At 47.7% G+C, this 18,884-nt stretch overlaps 1 protein-coding gene across 1 annotated transcript in view; it reads right to left on the bottom strand.

Annotated features, from left to right (window-relative positions):
* Positions 1 to 18,884, bottom strand: part of LOC129386042 (cytosolic endo-beta-N-acetylglucosaminidase-like) — a 476,321-nt gene that overhangs the window by 365,131 nt on the left and 92,306 nt on the right. The window contains exon 3 of the mRNA XM_055073273.1: positions 12,508 to 12,656. Within this exon, the coding sequence (XP_054929248.1) occupies positions 12,508 to 12,656 (149 nt within the window). The remainder of the gene's footprint in view (positions 1 to 12,507; positions 12,657 to 18,884) is intronic.

Below are 18,884 nucleotides of genomic sequence, written 5' to 3'. Positions count from 1 at the left end.
AGTCTTGAGTGTACGAACGAATGAATCCGTGCCGCCGTGCACTCGGAAATACCGGTAAAAATTTTAAATCCAGGCCAGAGGTCACGTGAAAGATCGATGATGCTGAACGCTATTTGCGTTTATAATGGCGAAAAAACAATAAACTTACTAACAAAGAGTACACTATCTAATTAGCAATGATAATTTCGCCCTGTTTTTATGTAAAAGAAAATGCTTCGGTAATTGTAAGAGAAAGTTTGTAAGATAAAATTGCGCTTATTACGGCGCCTCTACCGGGAAATGTTGCAACTAACGAACGCATCCCGAAGTGATGCTACTACGTCGGCTTTGTTAGCAGCGGCGCGCGGTCGATTTTTTCGCCCTCTGTGGCCATTTGTTGAACTTGAGAGTGTGCTACCCCTGATATAATCCAGTAATTTTACCGGGCATAACCGTCACTAGCGCTGTACTGCGGCTAACCAGTCAATTTAGCCTCCGAGATCTACATTTGCTTTCAGGGCGTGCAGTTTGCAAAAGCACGGCCTTCAAGATTTATTTTCTTACTCAGGGAAAGTCGTAGCTGGATGGATGGCTGCTATTTATAACACAACTTATCGATGTTTGAAGTGCCGTGGTGTGTTGCCTTGTTTTTTTAAAGCATATACAGAGATATCAGACGAACTATGTGCGAACTTTTGCCGGCGAACACGAGACAATCAGCGCGCAGCATGTGCAGCTCCGTCTTCTTGGGATGGCGGACGGTGTACGGGAAGCCGCGATAGCTGCGAGACCCACCGATCAGAAATTCCGAATCACCACACACACACGCTTCTTATGGCGCCCAGTGGCGTGTTTTTGAGAATGTGAGGCCTTATCTTGAATAGCTGGAACCACATTTCCTCGTAACATAAGGAATAAAGGCGAAAAAACGTGGCGATGGCTGGCTTACAGCGGCAGCGGAACTTCGCCCAAAGTGAAACAGGCGTACTGCTTGCACGCTTGCGTAATCAAACAAATACGGCCCTACTCCGCATACAACTTTCATACTCAGCCAACTGACAATTATAAATTATTCAATTGTACGCCCAAGCAAGCATTTACGGCATCCGCACTGCCCTGTATACTTCTACCCCTGCTAATTAAAACAAAGCAATGACTCGTACTTGTGGTCAGTGCGAAAGCGACAAGGACAAAAGGAAGAAACACAGCAACACGGCGCTGCTTCTCCGGAGTGATTGTTCCTCGTTTCCGCGTTGCTATTGCGCTGTTGCTAAAAGCACGATGAACTTTTTTGTATAATTTGTGTGAGTAGTAGAGAAAACGTATCATGACAAGGCCGACGGCTGAAAAAAGAAATAGCGTAGAAAAAGCAACATGTTACAAAGTGCTTCGAAGACCACGGTTTTGAGGTGGAGCCGTGGCAGCGTCTCCCATGGTCAAGTTTTTTTTTTTTTTTTCAGTTCAGAGTATCAGAAATGTTACAGATATTCAGTTTCACTAGATTCTTTCGAACTAGGCGTTCTGAAAGTGAGCGGCAGCTCCAGTTCAGCTTTGGAGGTGGCAGCGCTGGCATTTCCCGCTGACGACTGCAAAGGAATCTTACGAGCGCAATATAGAGACAATCGTAACGTACTTATTAGATATTTACGTGTCATGAGGCTGTCATGAAACCAATATAACACCGCCAGCAGCTACTTAAATGGTAGGTTGTATATTCATGTACGCTCGCAGCAAAACGGCGGATTGGCCCCGGAGGGCCCCCCTCTTTTTCGGTTCATGTAGCGCAAACTATCCAACACTGCGCGTCGTGCCACCGCGTCTCCAGCCGCCGCGCAATTGTTATTTGTCGTGATAGATAATTCGCTGCATGAGGCTTTGATGTGCGTATGTACTGTTGATGGCGCGTCGCCATCAATGCGGCCAATATAGATCGGGCGGGCGCCCCCCCCCCCCTCATTTTTTTTATTTTGATACGCCAGTAGCTAATACATCTTTCAGATAGATGAGCTATCTGTAGCATGCGTTAAAAGATATTTACTGGGTGCACTCTGTTTCCTGGATGTGCACTCGAGAGAGTACACAGCCAGGTAATGTAGAGTGCGCACACAGGTAACATCCTGCTGGTAACACAGGTAACATGGTGCTCATATTTCTGTGATAATATTAATTACAACTAGAAGCCATAATGCTCACTTTCTTGTACTGAAAAAGGTGATTTCATGAAGGGTACAAGGAAAAGAATTTTACAAACTGCATAAGCCACAGTGCGCTCACTGCCAGATGTTCTAGTGCCTAGCTGTGTGGTAAAAGTCGCACTGCACTGTGCTAGCAGCAAAATCAATCATTCTCTTGTACCAGCAAGCACATCATAAACTTCAAATCATCCCCAGTGACAAAAGCCCTGATGTCTGCACTTTTGCAGAAGCCAGATATATAAAATAAGTAGATTATTTCTCAAACTGCAGGCGAAGCGGAGCATCCAGGCGATCTCCTGCGATGAACATGAATGACGCTTGCTACGAGAACCGTCTTAAACATTCAATCAACTTTATTTCATAGCCTAGCTGTCACAAAACTTTCATGCAATTCTGGCATATTAGGTTAAATACTTCAGATTTTTGCATCTGACTTGCTACTGGAGAATAGTAGGTTGAAAAACTATTAAATACTTTATATATAACGAGAATGCATGGCATAAGGCACTATACACCATCCTATTTCATGGCATGTTCGATTTTCCGCACAATATAGCCACAATTAGTGCCGGTCGGCATGCCTCTAGTGTGAGGGGGCAAGCAGTGCCTCTTCCCTGAATCCACCAGTGACTAACACACAGTACAGATAGATCTGACTGTACAATTTGCAAAAGATGCTCACTGCGCACATTGTTACCTACGTGTGCACTCAAGTGCACATGTAGGTAACATAGAGTGCACCATATAGATTAATGCTCTATGTTACCTACGTGTGCCCTGAAGTGCACACCTAGGTAACATCCCGCCGTAAACACAAATGACACATCCTACAAGAATTTTAATAACAGTTGTTTTTTGGGGGGCAAATGAAAGGATAAGTCAAGATTTAGTACTTACAATGACTCTGCTGACTGTATCAATGGCTGTCACGCAGTACAGATAGATCTGCCTGTATTATATGCACAAACAGTTGTTATGTGCACTCTATGTCACCTACATGTGCACTCAAGTGTACACTCAGACAACACACAGTGCACATCTAGTTAACATCCTGCCGTAAACATAAAGGACACATCCTAGAGGTCTAATAAAGGTCACTTCCTCGAGGTATACGTTAGGATGAGTAAACACGTGGTACACACAAAGTTGACGTCCCGGAGGTCACACAAAGGACAAGAAATCATAAAGGTCACATAGGGCACAAGAAGGAAACATAAAGGAAACATAAAGGCAGTGGTCATTTTCATAGAGGATCTATTTCATGCCCGACCTCAACTCTTACAACTGGCTGGCAGTGGTGAGACGGACTTTGCGATGTGGTGCTGTGTCTGGGGTGAGTGCTTGGTTTTTTCTTTGACCCTCTAGGCTTCATTTTGTGATTGCTCTGTTAGAGCAGTACGGAAGCTGGATTGTTGATTGTTAGCTAGGTTGTGTTTACCTAGGTATGTTTAGCGAGCAGGACCAAGGCAGTAAATCAGCAATCATGCAGTTAAGGACACTGCTGAGAGACGAATTGTTGGTTGTTGGTGACGAACTGGGCCTAGCGTTACACAAGGAAATGCTAAAATCGGAAATAATTCAGCTGATTTCCAAAGAGGCCAGTGAGGAGGACATGGAAATTGGGTTAGAACTTTTTAGGAAAAGAGAGAAACGGGACACAGAGAGAGCGAAGACCGGGAAAGAGAGGAACGCGAGAAAGATCGCGAGTGTAGAAAAATGCAACTTGAGCTTGAAAGAAAACGTTTGGACTTGCCTCAATAAAGTAAAGGGGCTCTGGAACGATCAAGTGAGGCAGAATCATACCGCATGGACAGGCGGTTCAAGCCATTTCAGGTCGGAAACGACATAGGTTTGTTCCTGGGAAATTTTGAAAGGACTTGCGCTAAGATGAACTTCGGTCCGAGAGCATGGCCACAGCGGTTGTTTTCTATGTTGCCATGTGAGCCTGCGGAAGTAATCGCCAGACTCAGTGCACAGGATGCATATGATTTATGCGAAGGTTAAGGCTAGTCTTTTGAAAGAGTACCGCCTTTCAGCCGAAGCTTTTCGGCAAATGTTTAAAAGCACAGGCCAGAAGGATAGCGAGGGCTATCCGGAGTTTGCACATGGGTTAAAGGCAAACCTAGTCGAGTGGCTGAAAAGCGTGGCAGCGTACGAGAGCAGAGACATTATCATTGAATGCCTGCGTTAAAGCAGTTTTACAAAAACATCCCACAATCTGTGAAGCTGTGGGTGCAAGACAGAGGAAATGTAAACACCGTGGAAAGGGCGGCTGAATTAGCCGAAGAGTACGCAATGCGTAGAAAGCTGAACGCCGAGGACAGAAATTGGGACGGTCGAAATGGACCGCGGAAACCATTTCTCTTCAAAAAGAGTTCGCAGACTATACGACCGGAGCCTTTAGACGTGGAGGAAAAGAGCTCGGAAAAAAGCGAGGAGAAATGAAACGGGGAAACCGTGCAAAAAGAGCAGAACAGTAAATTCGAATCTTTCAAACGGATCCGCTGCTATAAGTGCCACAAACTCGGACATATCGCGGTAAACTGCGGGAAGCCTAGCGTAGTTTTCTCCTACGTGGATGAACAAGACGAGAATATGGAACCTTTAAGCCCATATTTTCATGACATTCAAGTTAGCAAATTACACCGTGTTTGTCACGTCAGCTTCTCTGTTCTTTATTAGTTGTCTACGAGATTGTGTTACAGTGATATTTTTTCTTGACATTTATGCATATGTAATTCTTCAATCATGCTCTTCATACTAAAACCTGTAATTCTTCCATGTTAACGATTTGTTGAAACTGCTGTAATTTTTGTTTTATTACGTTTATTTTCTGATGGAATACATTATATTTACAACACATTTACATTGCAGTCTTTGACTTCGGGACCTTTTTCTGTATATTAACATCTTGTAATCTTTCTAATCATCTCAATAAAAACCGATTCTGATTCTGACCTGCAAGTTATTGGCAAACCATGCCGGGTGCTGCGAAACAGTGCTGCCACTACGGACACTGTCTATCCGTCTTACGTGATGGTGGACGACTTCACGGGGAAAGCAGCATGGATCTAACAGGTTGTAGAGGAACACAGCGTGTGTCTGCCCATGGCCAAAGTCAAAATCAGTGGACCGCTCGGGGAGCTCGTGACCGAGGCTGCAGTTTCCAAACTTTCGTCGCTGCAGTACCCTTACATTTTTTCCAATCGGTCAGACCAGTTACTGCGTGACAAAGCGCTTAAACTGGGGGAGGGCTTAGTACAGGTGTTGACGCGAGACCAAGCTCGTAAAATCGCGTCGCTTTCGGCTGAAAATGCAAAAGCTGCTCCAGCGGAAGTAGCAAAAGAGGTAACTTGAGTAACCGAATCTCAGCTAGGCTCGAGGAAGGAAAAAACGGTTGAGGAAACCCTGCGAGCTGACCAGCTCAATGAGAGTGTATCACTAGGGTGCCCAAGTTCGCGCCTGCAGGAACAGCCAGCTGACTCACTCGCAAGTGACACAGGGTCGTTACTATCACCGGCCTCAAAGAACTTTGATCAGCTCTTACGTGTGGACAGAAAGTCACTGGCAGCGCAGCAAACGAATGATGACAGCTTAGCTAAATTGCATCGCACAGCTAAAAAAGGCATCGCTAGGCGCAACGTGACGATACAAAGAGAGGACGATTGTTGTATCGGCCCAGCAGAGACCGCAAGAGCAGGATCCTAGATCAGTTAGTCGAACCTACTAAGTACAAGGAGGACCTTTTTGCGATTCTGTCATAGAAATGGGTGGTCTGGCCACCTAGGCATAAACAAATCAAAGGAAAGATTGCTTATGGAAGACTACTGGCCTGGCTATCTTAAAGACGTAGAAAACTTTGTAAGATAATGCGACGCCTACCAGCGCTCGGGTAAACCAGGAGAAACATGGAAAGCTCCACTAAAGGTAGTGCCCCTAATATAAGAACCTTTCAGACGACTTGTGATAGACACGGTAGGGCCTCTACCACAGACAAAGTCGGGTTACAGGCACTTGTTGACCATGCTGTGTCCAGCTACAAAGTTTCCGGAAGCAATCCTTCTGAAAGAGCTCAGCTCCACCAAAGTAGTGGACGCGCATTTGACAGTATTCGCACGAGTTGGGTTTTCAGCCGAAATTCAGGCGGATCAAGGGTCAGTATTCATCAGCTCGCTGACTTCCACATTCTTACAAAAGTGCGGGGTAAAGTTAATACGCAGTACCGTCTTCACCCTCAGTAAAATAGTGTAGAGAGGTGGCATTCAGTGCTTAAGCGAGTTTTGCGGGCGCTCTGTTACAAGCACAAGCAGGACTGAAACAACTCTCTTCCGGCCACTTTTTTTGCTTTGAGAATGGTTCCTCAAGAGGCTACAGGGTTCTCGACAGCAGAACCAGTGTATGGGAGGACACTCCGTTCTCCACTGACAGTGTTAAGAAAGATGTAGGAGGAAAGAGGACAAAGTCCAACAGTCGTAGAGTACGTGCTAAATCTTCTGGAATGGCTAAGTTCAACACAAGAACTAGTCAAAAAGAACATGGGAGTAGCTCAAAAGAACGCCAGGTTCTATTACTACAAGAATGCGAGGCTTCGTACGTTTAACGCCGGAGAGCAAGTAATGATCCTCAAACCTTCAAGAAAGAACAAGCTTGAAGTTCACTGGAACGGACCTTTTAAAGTGTTGCGCAAACTTTCAGATACTAACTATGCCCTGAAATTTCCCGGTCGCAGGAAGTAGGTGACGATACAGCACTGCAATTTGATGAAGCCGTACGTAGAGCTTGGCGGAGTCGTTAACTTTACCATAAAAAAACAGGATGACACGAGTACTGAGTTTAATGAGTATAAGGCGACCTCCAACTCTGAAATCAGCCTGGAAGAAGTGGTAAAGTATTCGGTAATCTCGCACGCTCTTAGACCCGAGCAGCTGGATGGGCTAAGAGGGCTGTTAGGGCAATATCTCGACAGATTCAGCGATCGACCCGGTAGAACCGAAATAATAACGCATGAAATAGAGCTGACACCAACCGAACACGTAAGATTAAAGTAAAATATTTAGCGCGCACAATCGACAAGGACACAGTGAAAGGGAACACAAGAGCGCTCACGAACACACACGAACACACGAGTTGGGCCGTACCAACTCGCCTAACTATCAGTTCTGCGACGTAAGATCAAAGCCTTACAGAGTGCCTCCATGACCGAGAGAAATTATGGAGTCAGAGATACAACGCATGGTAGAGTTGGGAGTTATTGAGCCCGCTGAGGGTGACTACACGTCACTGCTAATACTTGTAGAAACCCCTAATAAGGACCCTCGCCCGTGTGTTGACTACAGGAAGTTCAGTGTCATCCCTAGGGATCAGCTGTACCCGATACCGAACATTGAGGAACGAATCAAAAGAGTTAGCGCTGCTAAATACATTTCAAATATATTTCTCGTGCGGGGATACCGGCAAGTTCACCTTTCAGAAAGTGCCAGCCGCTATGCCGCGTTTATCTCACCTGTAGGCACTTATCGCCCTCTCGCCCCAAGCTTCCAGCTGAAGAACGCGCCGTTTAGCTTCTTTAAGTTAATTGATATTGTCCTAAAAGACTTGCAGGAGTTCGCCTTGCCATATCTTGATGATGGAGCAAGTTTTTCGGACAGCTGGAAACAGCACGTATCGCACAAACAATCGCACCTCCAAGAGGTGTTCTCACGGTTGAGGGAACCAGGCTTAACGATAAAGGCGGAAAGTGTAGATTTTGTTTTTCGCAGGTTACTTATCTGGGCCAAGTTGTCGGTCAGGGCACGAGACAGCCGGCCGAGCTGAAAACAGCTACGATTGGACATTTTCACAGCCGCGCGCGAAAAAAGACATTCGTTCATTTTTGGGACTTGTCGGTTACTATCGACGGTACATTCCGAATTACTGGCAAATAGCAAGTTCTTTAACGGACGCCCTCCTGAAAGGAGCACCGAGTAGCGTGCACTGGGATAAGGACAAAGAGAACACTTTTCAAGGTTTGAAAACGCTATGGGTTTCTTGTCCTGTGCTTCGCGCGTAAGATTACACAATATAATTAATAGTTCAGTGTGACGCAAGAGACCGGGGTATGGGCATGGTACTTAGTTAGGTCGGCGACGATAATGAGGAACATTCTATCCTATATGCCAGCCGTAAACTAACTGTAAGATAGGAAACCTACAGCGCTTCATAGAAGGAATGTGCTTGTTTAGTTTTCGCAGCCCAGAAGTTGTCGTGTTACTTGTACGGAGCGAGGTTCATCTTCGAGACCAGCCACTGTCCTCTGACGTGGCTCAATCAAATGTCACACAAAAGTGGCCGCTTGCTCCGATGGAGACTCACCCTCCAAGAGTACAACTTTTCCGCTAGATATACGAACGGAAAGCTGCATAGCAATGCACATGGTTTGAGCAGGCTAAGTTGAATTCTGCGTTTAGGGATCCCGCCTAAATTTTGGGGTTGTTATTGTTAATTTTGTTAAGCCAAGAATATCCCCTCTCATTTAGCAGGATTCCCTCCATGATTCCTGAATTTGTCAGCAGGATATTGCTTGAAAAATTGGCATAGCGAAATGCAGGATTTGTTGTTTCTTCACTTATGTTTTCTTTGAAGCCTAGCGGGTCTACAGAGAGATCAAAGATGCGTTATCTCGGCGCAGAGCCGTGTTGTGGGGTTCTTTTTGCAGTTGCATGTCCTTGTTAGATGTTTTGGGGCCGTGTCATCATTTCACAGCTGGTCGCTGCAAGCCAAGGCATTCCCCCTTGCCACCATACATTCTCTTCCTGCCCAGCGGTTATCAGCACTGGCCAGTCGAGATTTTCCGGGCCATGGAGGAGCTGTTACGATCGGACTGTGGGGCTGCGATCTTCGGAGAAGCGCCCTCCGAACCCTTCCCAGCCCGCTGCGACGGCTCGCTTTGTAAGGACAACAATGCGCCTCCTCAACAGCCCAACGGCGCCGGCATGTCTAGCCACGTTTCGCGGACCGAGTATTGTTAGTCGATTCGTTGCCGCCTTCACGGTTTGCTTCGAGCAGGGGAACTCCTGGAAGGGGATGTTTTGCGGTGCGATGTCACGGGCCCCAGAATTCATCACAGTCAATGGACAGACGCGGCGGCTACTGACTGCGGGGTCAGCTCCGGGATAAAGAGGCGCCGGCTCGGGTCGAGACCCCTGTCTACAAGAACCCTCTCACCTCAGTGTGTTCAGTGAGACCAAAGTGCCGAAGTGAGAGTGTGAACCCTCTCCCTCAAAAGCGGTTCGACTACGATGACTCTCCCACTGGACGATGGTTGAAAGGCAGTTTTCCCTCACCTAGGGATCTAGGAAGGACAGAGTGCGTTTAAGCAGCCGTTGGCGGCTGCTCGGTGTGCATTCTCTTTCACTCATGCTAGACTGATCAAATGTAACGTTCACCATCCTTCATCTAGATACTGTAAATCAAACTAAATCAAAGTTTATTCATGTTCATTTGGTACATAGGTTTTCATTTCCTGTTCAACTTAAGCACAGCGTGCTCGTTGGTTGTTCAAGCAGCACGGTGAATAAATGAATGTATACCACAAAACAATGAAGTAAGGCATACTAGTACACACTATGCATATTATACAAAATTAGAGTGACATAATGAGCATTTATTAGTACAACTGTAGCACAAATTAAATTAAATAACTGAATAAATAAAGGTCGTGATACTAGCTTGAAATGAGCCATATCACAACTCACAGACCATCTTAGGCGCAAACCCAAGAAAGCAACTTTCTACATGCTAGAGGACATCAGTGATTTATCTGCAAAGATGAGCACCATTTCCTTACTGACTAGTCATTTTTCATTTAGTTTTGAAATTTCCAGACGCTTCTCCAAGTTCGTTAAATATCTGTGGCACGTAATATAGCCTTATCTTTTTTGTAAAGTGTAATGTGTAAAGAATCGTAGCCCAATGTATATTCTGTGTTTCTTAGGGCGACGTTTCTTTTGACAGGTACTTTGAAATCCTTTGCATAGTAATGACGAGCGAGCACAATGTAATAAAGTAGTTCACGTATTTCCAATATGCCAAGCTTATTGTATTGTTCCTCCTTGTACGCCTGTTGCAGCATAGTTCCACAGGTTACAATGTTTACTATTCTTTTAATTATGTGGTTTATGGCTCCCATATTGTGATCAGAACAAGTTCCATACAATGTAATAGCGTAGGTTATAACAGATTCAACCAGTGCCATGTATATCGTGCGCCTCAAGTACATCGAAGTTTTACCTCTTAGGTTCTACATCATCGCAGACGCAGCTCTAAGCCTATTACATATATACTGCAAATAAATCCCTTCATCAACGTCCTTAGCGTGAATGAGTGGGACGGCGGCATGGCCCAGATACCATCTATTTCTTGGCAGACCCCAACTCTTACAACACCCCATTCGGAGACCGGCAAGGCTCCTCCAGAGCTCGTCTTGGGAAGGAACTTGAAGTGAAGCCTGGCAAAAGTGCACCCCTACACGATGCATGCGGAATGCATGCGGCAGTTACCACCACAATGTTTTCAGTGCGGTGACTGTTCATGTCACGAATTTTTGCTCGGGTTCAAAGTGGTTGGCGGCTCGAGTGCTGCGGCCCCGGGGTCAAGTTATGTACGAGGTCCCGACGTCAGACTGAAGCACACAACGACGCCATCGGGACCACGTACGAAAGGCTTGGGATGCAACACCCATGACCGCACCAGGTGGTGCAAGTGCCTCATTTGCTCTACCAAAACCATCAAGTTTGGTGCCTGCGCTTTCCCCTGCAGGACCACCGGTTTTCAGAAATTCTACCTGTTTGCGAGCTCCAGTGCACCGTTATGGTTTCGATGACTAGCGGGAAGAGATGTGATATCGCATTAGTCACATCGAGCTGTTGCGTGCCTGCGAAGCAGTGAAGCTTGCGCCGTTCTCGTATCGACCACCTTGAGCGCAGATAAGGGCTCCGCTTCATCTACTTATAGAAAGCCCTCTCGAAATAATCTGTTCTTGTTTAAAAAGCTTTTGTGCGGAAACGAACAGGGACAAAGAAGAGGAGCAACACAAGGACGAGCGCTTATAGGCAAGCGCTTTTTTACTGACTTATCCGCTGTCCGAGCGTCAGTTACTACACAAACTTTGCCTCTTCCTTCGACTTTCCCACTGATGCTGCAGTGGACTGGATCCGTTCCACGTACGCGGTAAAATCGCCAGGCTGAAATTTTTTTTTACTCGTTGTTGTATAACCAAACAGGTTTAGCAAATGCCCCGTATGTTATCCATGCTCCACACATGTCGTCCCGTATTTTTAATTCTAAAGTAATTCAGTCATACTTCGCCTGCTCTAATATCTTTCAGAAATCATTTTTTCCACTTACGAGCGAAGAATGAGATCATTTACCGGAATGTGTTGTTGAATGCACATCTTATGCTTCATTTGTAAAACTGTTGGAAAAGCATCTTTTCTGCACCCTCTCCTGCTTGGGCAGCATAGCTGCCTGCAGTATGGTGTAAATAAATAAGTAAATAAACAAATAACTAAATAAAAATGTGTGGGAATGTGTTGGAGTGCATACGGCAGGCATTGCCAATTCCTTACTGGAAACTTACCACTGTTGTTCAAAAGAGAAGTGTATAATCATTGCATTCTACTGGTGCTAACATATTGGGAGAAACTTGGAGGCTAACACAGAAGCTCGTGAAGAAGTTAAGAACCGCGCAAGAAGCGATGGAACTAAACATGTTCGGCGTAACATTAAGACTGGAAGAGAGCGGTAGGGATCAGAGATAAAATGGCGATAAACAATATTCCAGTTGACATAAGAGAAAAAACTGGAGCTGGGCAGGCCATGTAATGCTTAGCGCAGATAACTAGTGAAACATTAGAGTTACAGAATGGGTGCCAAGGGAAGGCAAGCGTGGTTGGGAAGTGCAGAAAATCAGGTGGTGGGATGAAATTAGGGAATTTCCCCACAAAAGTTGAATTCAGACAGCGCAAGACAGTGGCTTTCGGAGATCCCTGAGAGCGGTCTTACACGAGCAGTGGGCATAAAGATAGGCTGCTGCTGATGATGATATTTCAATGAAATTTATGAGTAATTCACGCTATGCTTTCCGTCGTGTCATTTTCCATTGGCTTCATATGTTTGTGACAGAAAGATCAGGTCCCGCAGTTCCCCTTGTTCTGGTTCTCGCACATTACGTCACTTTGCAGCGAAAGTCAAATCAGATGTGTGCCAGATGCATGCATCATAAAAGTCATTAATTTTATGCCATTCTCCTTCTGTATGCGATGTACGACAGATTGATGGTGAATACCACACTAACCAGCTTGCAGGCAACGCTGACGAGCCATCCATCAAACCTGTAGAGGGCAGCGATGCGGGCCAGTTGAGACGCAAGCATCTTCTCAAGCCGAGAGGCTCTCATCTCGTTGAAGAACTTGACGCCACACAGGGACTCCGCGTTCAATGTGCCTGCAAGAACAGAGAGGACAGAGCAAGCAGGCTGAAGCTTACTCCAAGTCAAGACCTGCACATGTAATACATCCTGCGTACTTGTTGGGGCTCTTCTTCCCGTTGGACTGCTGGAACGCGGGGACCATCGAGTGCACAGCGGAGGACGATCCTACGCTCGTGTGCTCTTTTGTATAAAGTTTATTCTGTCTCTCGGCGCTCATCCAAGAACTGAACATACTGAATATGACCTTTATTTCATTCAAATTTGCCATAGTTTCGCATTAGGTTGCGAAAAATTGCATCGCGAAATAAAGCAGGTGATGATATCGCCATATGCTTCAAAGAAACACTTACACAACACACATTGGGAGGCTGTACGGTTCTAAAATAGAATGTTCAATGCTTAGCTTTCAATGATGGGAAAATGACTGTGGTGTTTGTAAGTCGGTCGACATGAGGACCAAAAATAGCCTTTTTTTAATTTTTCGAAGCAATGCTCTCCAGTGGCATGTTTCGTAACAGCTCGTGCCACAGCTGCTGCGGTACAGGAATCCCAAGTTCTCGCACATAACCCGAGTGACCACTTACTGGTATTTTCCCATATTCTTCTTTCCTGTGCATACACGAAAAGTGAAAAACCCGCCAAGGAGCTGCGTGAGAGGCGATATAATTGACGCAAAATTTCGAACGAATTGCTGGAAGTAAGAGCATAGGCCGACAAACCTGCGTAGCTCTTTCATGGTGGTAGGTTTTGGGAACGCAGTAACAGCGCGTAGTTTCTCGGGATCCGGGGGAATGCCCTCCTTTGACACGACATGGCCTAAAATTGTGAGCTGACGAACAGCAAATCGACCCTTCTTAAGTTAAGTTGCAACCCGGCGTTGGTCAAGCAAGTGAGTACGTGATGGAGGCGGAGCAGGTGCGCTGCGAAATCAGGGGCGAACACCACAATGTCGTCAAGATAGCAAAGACAGATTTTCCATTTGAGGCCACGCAGAACATTATCCATCATTCTTTCGGACGTAGCAGGTGCGATGCAAAGTCCGAAAGGCATGACGGTGAATTCATACAAGCCGTCTGGGGTAACAGAGGCAGTTTTTCGGCGATCGGCCTCTGCCATCGGAACCTGCCAATAGCCTGATCGCAAATCCAGCGGAGAAAAGAACTCGGCTCCCTGCAAACAGCCCAGAGCATCATCGATGCGTGGTAAGGGGTAGACGTCCTTCGGCGTGATCTTGTTCAACCGTCGAAAATCAACACAGAAGCGGATGGAACCGTCTTTTTTTGTGACGAGGACCACGGGAGAGGCCCATGGGCTTTGGGAAGGTTGAATGACGCCTCGACGGAGCATGTCATCGACCTGGTCTGCAATGACGCGACGTTCCGTAGCGGACACGCGATATGGTCTTTGTCGCAGCGGTGAGTGAGAGCCAGTGTCGATGTAATGCTCGACCGTCGATGCACGGCCAAGAGATGTTTGCGCAACGTCAAAAGAATGGCAGAAGTGCTGAAGGACTGCGAGAAGTTGAGATCGCTGCGAGTGCGTCAGATCTTCGGCGATGAATGGGCTGAACACACCAGTCCATGTTGAGTCGGGTACGGAGAGGGCACTCAGTTCGTGGTCGGCAGTAGAAGGCACTTCGTCAAGGACGGAGACAATTCGTGTTGAATCGACCGACTCGACGTAACCAAGGCATTCGCGGCAGAGCAGTGATAGCGGCGACGAAAGATGATTGGAAATGCGCATCGTGCTGACACCGGCGGCAAGGTCAAGAGCTGCAAAGGGCAAAGGAAGTGCTTTTCTGGTAACAAAGTGATGAGAGGGTATGAAGAAGACCGCCCCGTCGGATATGGTACTACAGAAGACTGGTACGAATGCTGAAGAGCACGGGGGAATACAGGTTTCTTCTTTCACGAGAATTTTAGCGGCAGGATGAGCATCGACGGAGGCCAGGTCACCAAAGTGGAAAAGTTCAATCTCAGCCCGAGCGCAATTGATGATGGCATTGTGGCGTGAGAGAAAATCCCATCCTAGAATAACGGCGTGGGAGCACGATGAAAGAACTATGAATTCAATCGTGTACAAAACGTCCTGTACACGGGCAGTACAAGCAGCGGTAGGGCAAATGGGTTGAGCACTCGCCGTTCGTAGCGACAATCCAGACAGAGACGTCGTCACTTTACGAAGCGAACGGCAAAACCTGGCATCCATAACTGAAATAGCGGCACCGGTATCGACGAGGGCGACTGTGGTGACATTTTCGATAAACACATCAATGACATTGGCAGGTAAATGAGGAGGACTTCGGCATGTCGACACTTGCGCAGTTCTTGCCTCAGGAACTGCGTCTTCTAGTTTCCCTCTTCGTTAGAGACGGGTTGTCGACGCATAGGGGAAAGCGATCAGCGACGTGGAGAGGGTGATCGGAGGCGTTCGAAGCGAGGAAGGCGATCAGTCTGAGAGCGAGCTGGTGATGGGTCGAAGGGTCCGTAAGGCGCTTTTGAATCAGGCGGCACATAGGGCGCTCGGCGATCGTCATCGAACACCTGCGATCGGCGGCGGCAGAACCTTGCGACATGACCTTGACATCTACATGCGAAGCATGTAGGGCGATTGTCCGGCGTACGCCACGGGTTAGCGATGGCAGTGGTGTTCGAGGGGTTGGGAGGGGAAGGGCGGTGCACAGGCTGCTGGAAGCGACGCACGGGCACAGTGCGAGGGGCCATTGCACCAACTGTAGCATAAGTGACTGGTGTAGTCACGACATCGTGCTGGTGAACAGCCGGCACCGCTTCTGCGACCTCTTCATGGATCACGGTTACGGAGATGAGACGGTAAAGTGCTAGCAGACTCCTGAGTGACGGACACCAGAGATAGCTGTCGTGCGACTTCTTCGCGGACGAAGTCCTTGATTTGGGTTATCAGGGAAGCTTGTTCAGGCCCGGTGGTCAGGCTGCAGAGTGACGCCGCATTTGGTGTGGGATGTCGCCTTGTCAGAGCTCGCTGCTTACGTAATTCATCATAGCTCTGGCACAAGCTGATGACGTCGCCAACAGTGCGCGGGTCCTTGGACAGAAGCATCTGGAATGCGTCATCATCGATTCCCTTCATGACGTGCTTGATCTTTTCCGCTTCCGTCATGGCAGCGTTCACGCGCCTGCACAAATCTAGCACGTCTTCTATATAGCTGGTGAATGTCTCACCCGTGTCCTGTGCGCTTGTACGCAAACGCTGCTCGGCTCGTAGTTTCCTGACGGCGGGTCGGTCAAATACTTCCGTAATCGACGTCTTGAACGCCGACCACGTTCGGATATCCTTCTCATGATTTCTGAACCAGAGACTGGCCACGCCCGCGATGTAGAATGATACGCAAGCCAGTTTGTCCGAGTCATTCCATTTGTTGTGAACGCTCACCCGTTCGTAGGACGACAGCCACTCTTCAACGTCGTTGTCGTCGGTTCCGCTGAAGTTAGTAGGCACCCGCTGGCGAACGGTGCCAGCACAAACTGTGTCCCAAGGCATTTTTGTGCGTTCCCATTTGGCCACTGGTTCCCTTTCGTGCTGACAACAAATTGCACAGTTTTTAGTGAGCCGTTCGATCTGCGTCAATACCTGGCCACCAAAAGTAGCTTCGTGCGCATGCCTTCATGGCCACAATTATGTGTTGGTTTGCAGGTGCGAGTTTAAGAAGGTAAAATGCCTTTGTTGGAGTCACCATCCGGGAGCCCCTAACAAGGCACCCTTCTTGCGCTGAAAGCTGTCTCCAGTTTCCTGCAGAATGGAAACTCTTCTTTTGGCAGTTAATGAACTTCACTGTTTGAGACAGCCTCCAGCACTTGCGACAAAACTGAGTCCTCTCGTGTCATTCGTGCCAGTTGACGCGGTGAAGGCTCGAAGCTGGGCATGGTAACCAACATGAGCACGTATCCCGGGGGAATAGGCTCATCAACTTGTGCCGGTACTGGAAGTCAGCTTAGAGATTTCGCATTTTGGTGCTGTAGGCCAGGCCAATACAGCAACATGTATACGTACGTTGCTAGTTTAAAGCACCGTCACGTCATCCTTGCTGAAAAGAACCGGGGTACTTGCTTTGTTTCACTCACGATTCCAATCAGTGCCTGGCGATCTGTGATTATGGGCACATGCCGGCCAGCTATGTACTTTTGAAAATGACTGCTGCTGTAAATTACTGCTACACTTTCTTTGTTGAGCTGGAAGTAGCTCTTTGCGGCACTTCCCAGTGTTCATGATCCCAATGCAATGGATGCTACTCGGCAAAGAGCATATTCCCGAGCGATGGCGGCATCAACGCCGTACGGCGATGCGTCCACGGACAAAAGAAGGCGCTTCGTCCCGTCGTAGTGAGCGAGCACTATAGATGATCGGATCAGCCCCTTAAGCGCCTCGAAATTGGCTTGATGCTTGCTCTTCCACTTCCAGGGCGTGTTTTTCTCTAGGAGCCTATACAATTCCACCCCAGCCATAGCTCAGTTCTTCAAAACGCAGTCGGCAAATGAAATCAGGCCCAGAAAAGCCCTTAGGGATGTCTTGTCAGATGGTTTGGGCGCTTTGAGTATAGCCTCAACCTGTTTTTTGGGGTTGCGAACACCATTGATATCAATTCGATGTCCGGGAAACTCAACTGACGTAATTCCGATCCTGCCTTTTTCTTTCTTGAGGCGTAAGCCTTTCTCATTTAGTGCTCATTTGCACTATTCCCGTTCACAATGATGTCATCAAGGTGAACACTCACCCCTGGAGTTCCAGGTATCGTTGTCTCCCACACGCACAGGAAGACAGCTGGCGCAGCGGAAATTCAGAACGGGAGGCAATCCACCATGAAGTCGTTTGGTGGTGTTCACTGTGAGCAGTGCTGCAGTGACCTGTATACAAGTAAACCTGGATAGCTTTCAATGTCTTCCTTAAAGACATCTCGGTGTCATCCCAGGACCTCTGTAATTTCTAGTGCTGGCTCTCCAATGCAGTTGATCCCTTTTACCTGAATGTGAAGTGCGAAAAACCGATCTCTTCCTGGGAGGTTGCACCCGGTGCCCTTCATAACCAACAACGGCAGCAGACAGTCCTTTGATCTCAACATCACACAAACTTGTACGAGGACGTGTACTTTTTTACCTGACCATGTGCGCAAATTGAGCGGCTCGCATGAAAGCCATGCAGTGTTTTTCTTCCACATATTGTAGTCCGTGTCCTCGCTTATCAGGGAGCATGCCGTACCAGTGTACACCTCAAACTGTACTGGCTTTTTCTCCACTCTCAAGTCCACGAGAAACTTGGGGCAGTGTGTACGTACACTCACTGTGTGCAGCTTTCAGCAGGATTTGCTGACAGGTGATGGGTTGGCAGTGTCTGCCCGTAGCTGCTAGTTGTCAAAGCGTGGTTCCGTGTTTTTCTTTTTCTTTGAGATGCAGGCACGCTCGATGTGACCTTCCTTGGAGCTGAAACGGCACTCGGCTGTCTTCAATTTGCATGTTCCAGGGTCGTGCAAGCCATCGCATCGATAGCAATGTCGTGCTGACGTATGCTTGCCTGCTGGCTTGATTTGCGATGTCCTGTTAATTTCCCGGAGTTCGCCACTCCCTTGATGTCTCGCTGACGCCTTGACGCACTTTCCGCTGACAGGGCTAAGTCCACAGCGCGTTAAAATGTCCGGCTTTTTTTGCGAACAGTCTCTGCGGAAGATGTTCAGCCCAGACGGCGCGGACGAACCTGTCCCGGAGCATCACATCTTGGGGCGGCATAGTTGGGTTCACTGCTGAAGCGGTCGTTTGGGTGTCAGGTGACGTCGTCGATATTGCAGCCGAAGGCAGCGCTCCGGAGTTGCAGTCGGCTGTCAAGGTTCCGAGGGCCGCAGCGTAGCTGCTGATCGACTCGTCTGGCCGTTGGTCTTTGAAACACGTACCGGCTGCAAAGCTCGGATGTTCTGGTGTCGATGTGCCGCCCGAGAAGTGTCACTAAATCGTTGAAGTTGACTTCTCTCGGGATCTTCGGCGCTATGAGCGCGCGCACACAGTGTTCGAAAGTGTCGGCTCCACAAAGCGTGAGGAGAAATGCCGGCTTCGTCGCTGACGTCGCCAGCCACGAAGTAAAAGTCGAGGCGCTAGATCCACGATTCCCATGATTTGCTCGAGAAAGGCTCGACAGCGTCGTGCATTCGTCCTGTAGCCACGGTCTTAAATTCGAAAACTTATCCGCTTCGTAACTCCTGCCTCATCGCCAGCGTTACT

This window comes from Dermacentor andersoni, chromosome 7 (genome assembly GCF_023375885.2).
Source record: "Dermacentor andersoni chromosome 7, qqDerAnde1_hic_scaffold, whole genome shotgun sequence".
Taxonomy (NCBI): domain Eukaryota; kingdom Metazoa; phylum Arthropoda; class Arachnida; order Ixodida; family Ixodidae; genus Dermacentor; species Dermacentor andersoni.
The sequence above is the reverse complement of the archived record's forward strand: the minus strand, read 5'-3'. Positions and strand labels throughout refer to the sequence as shown.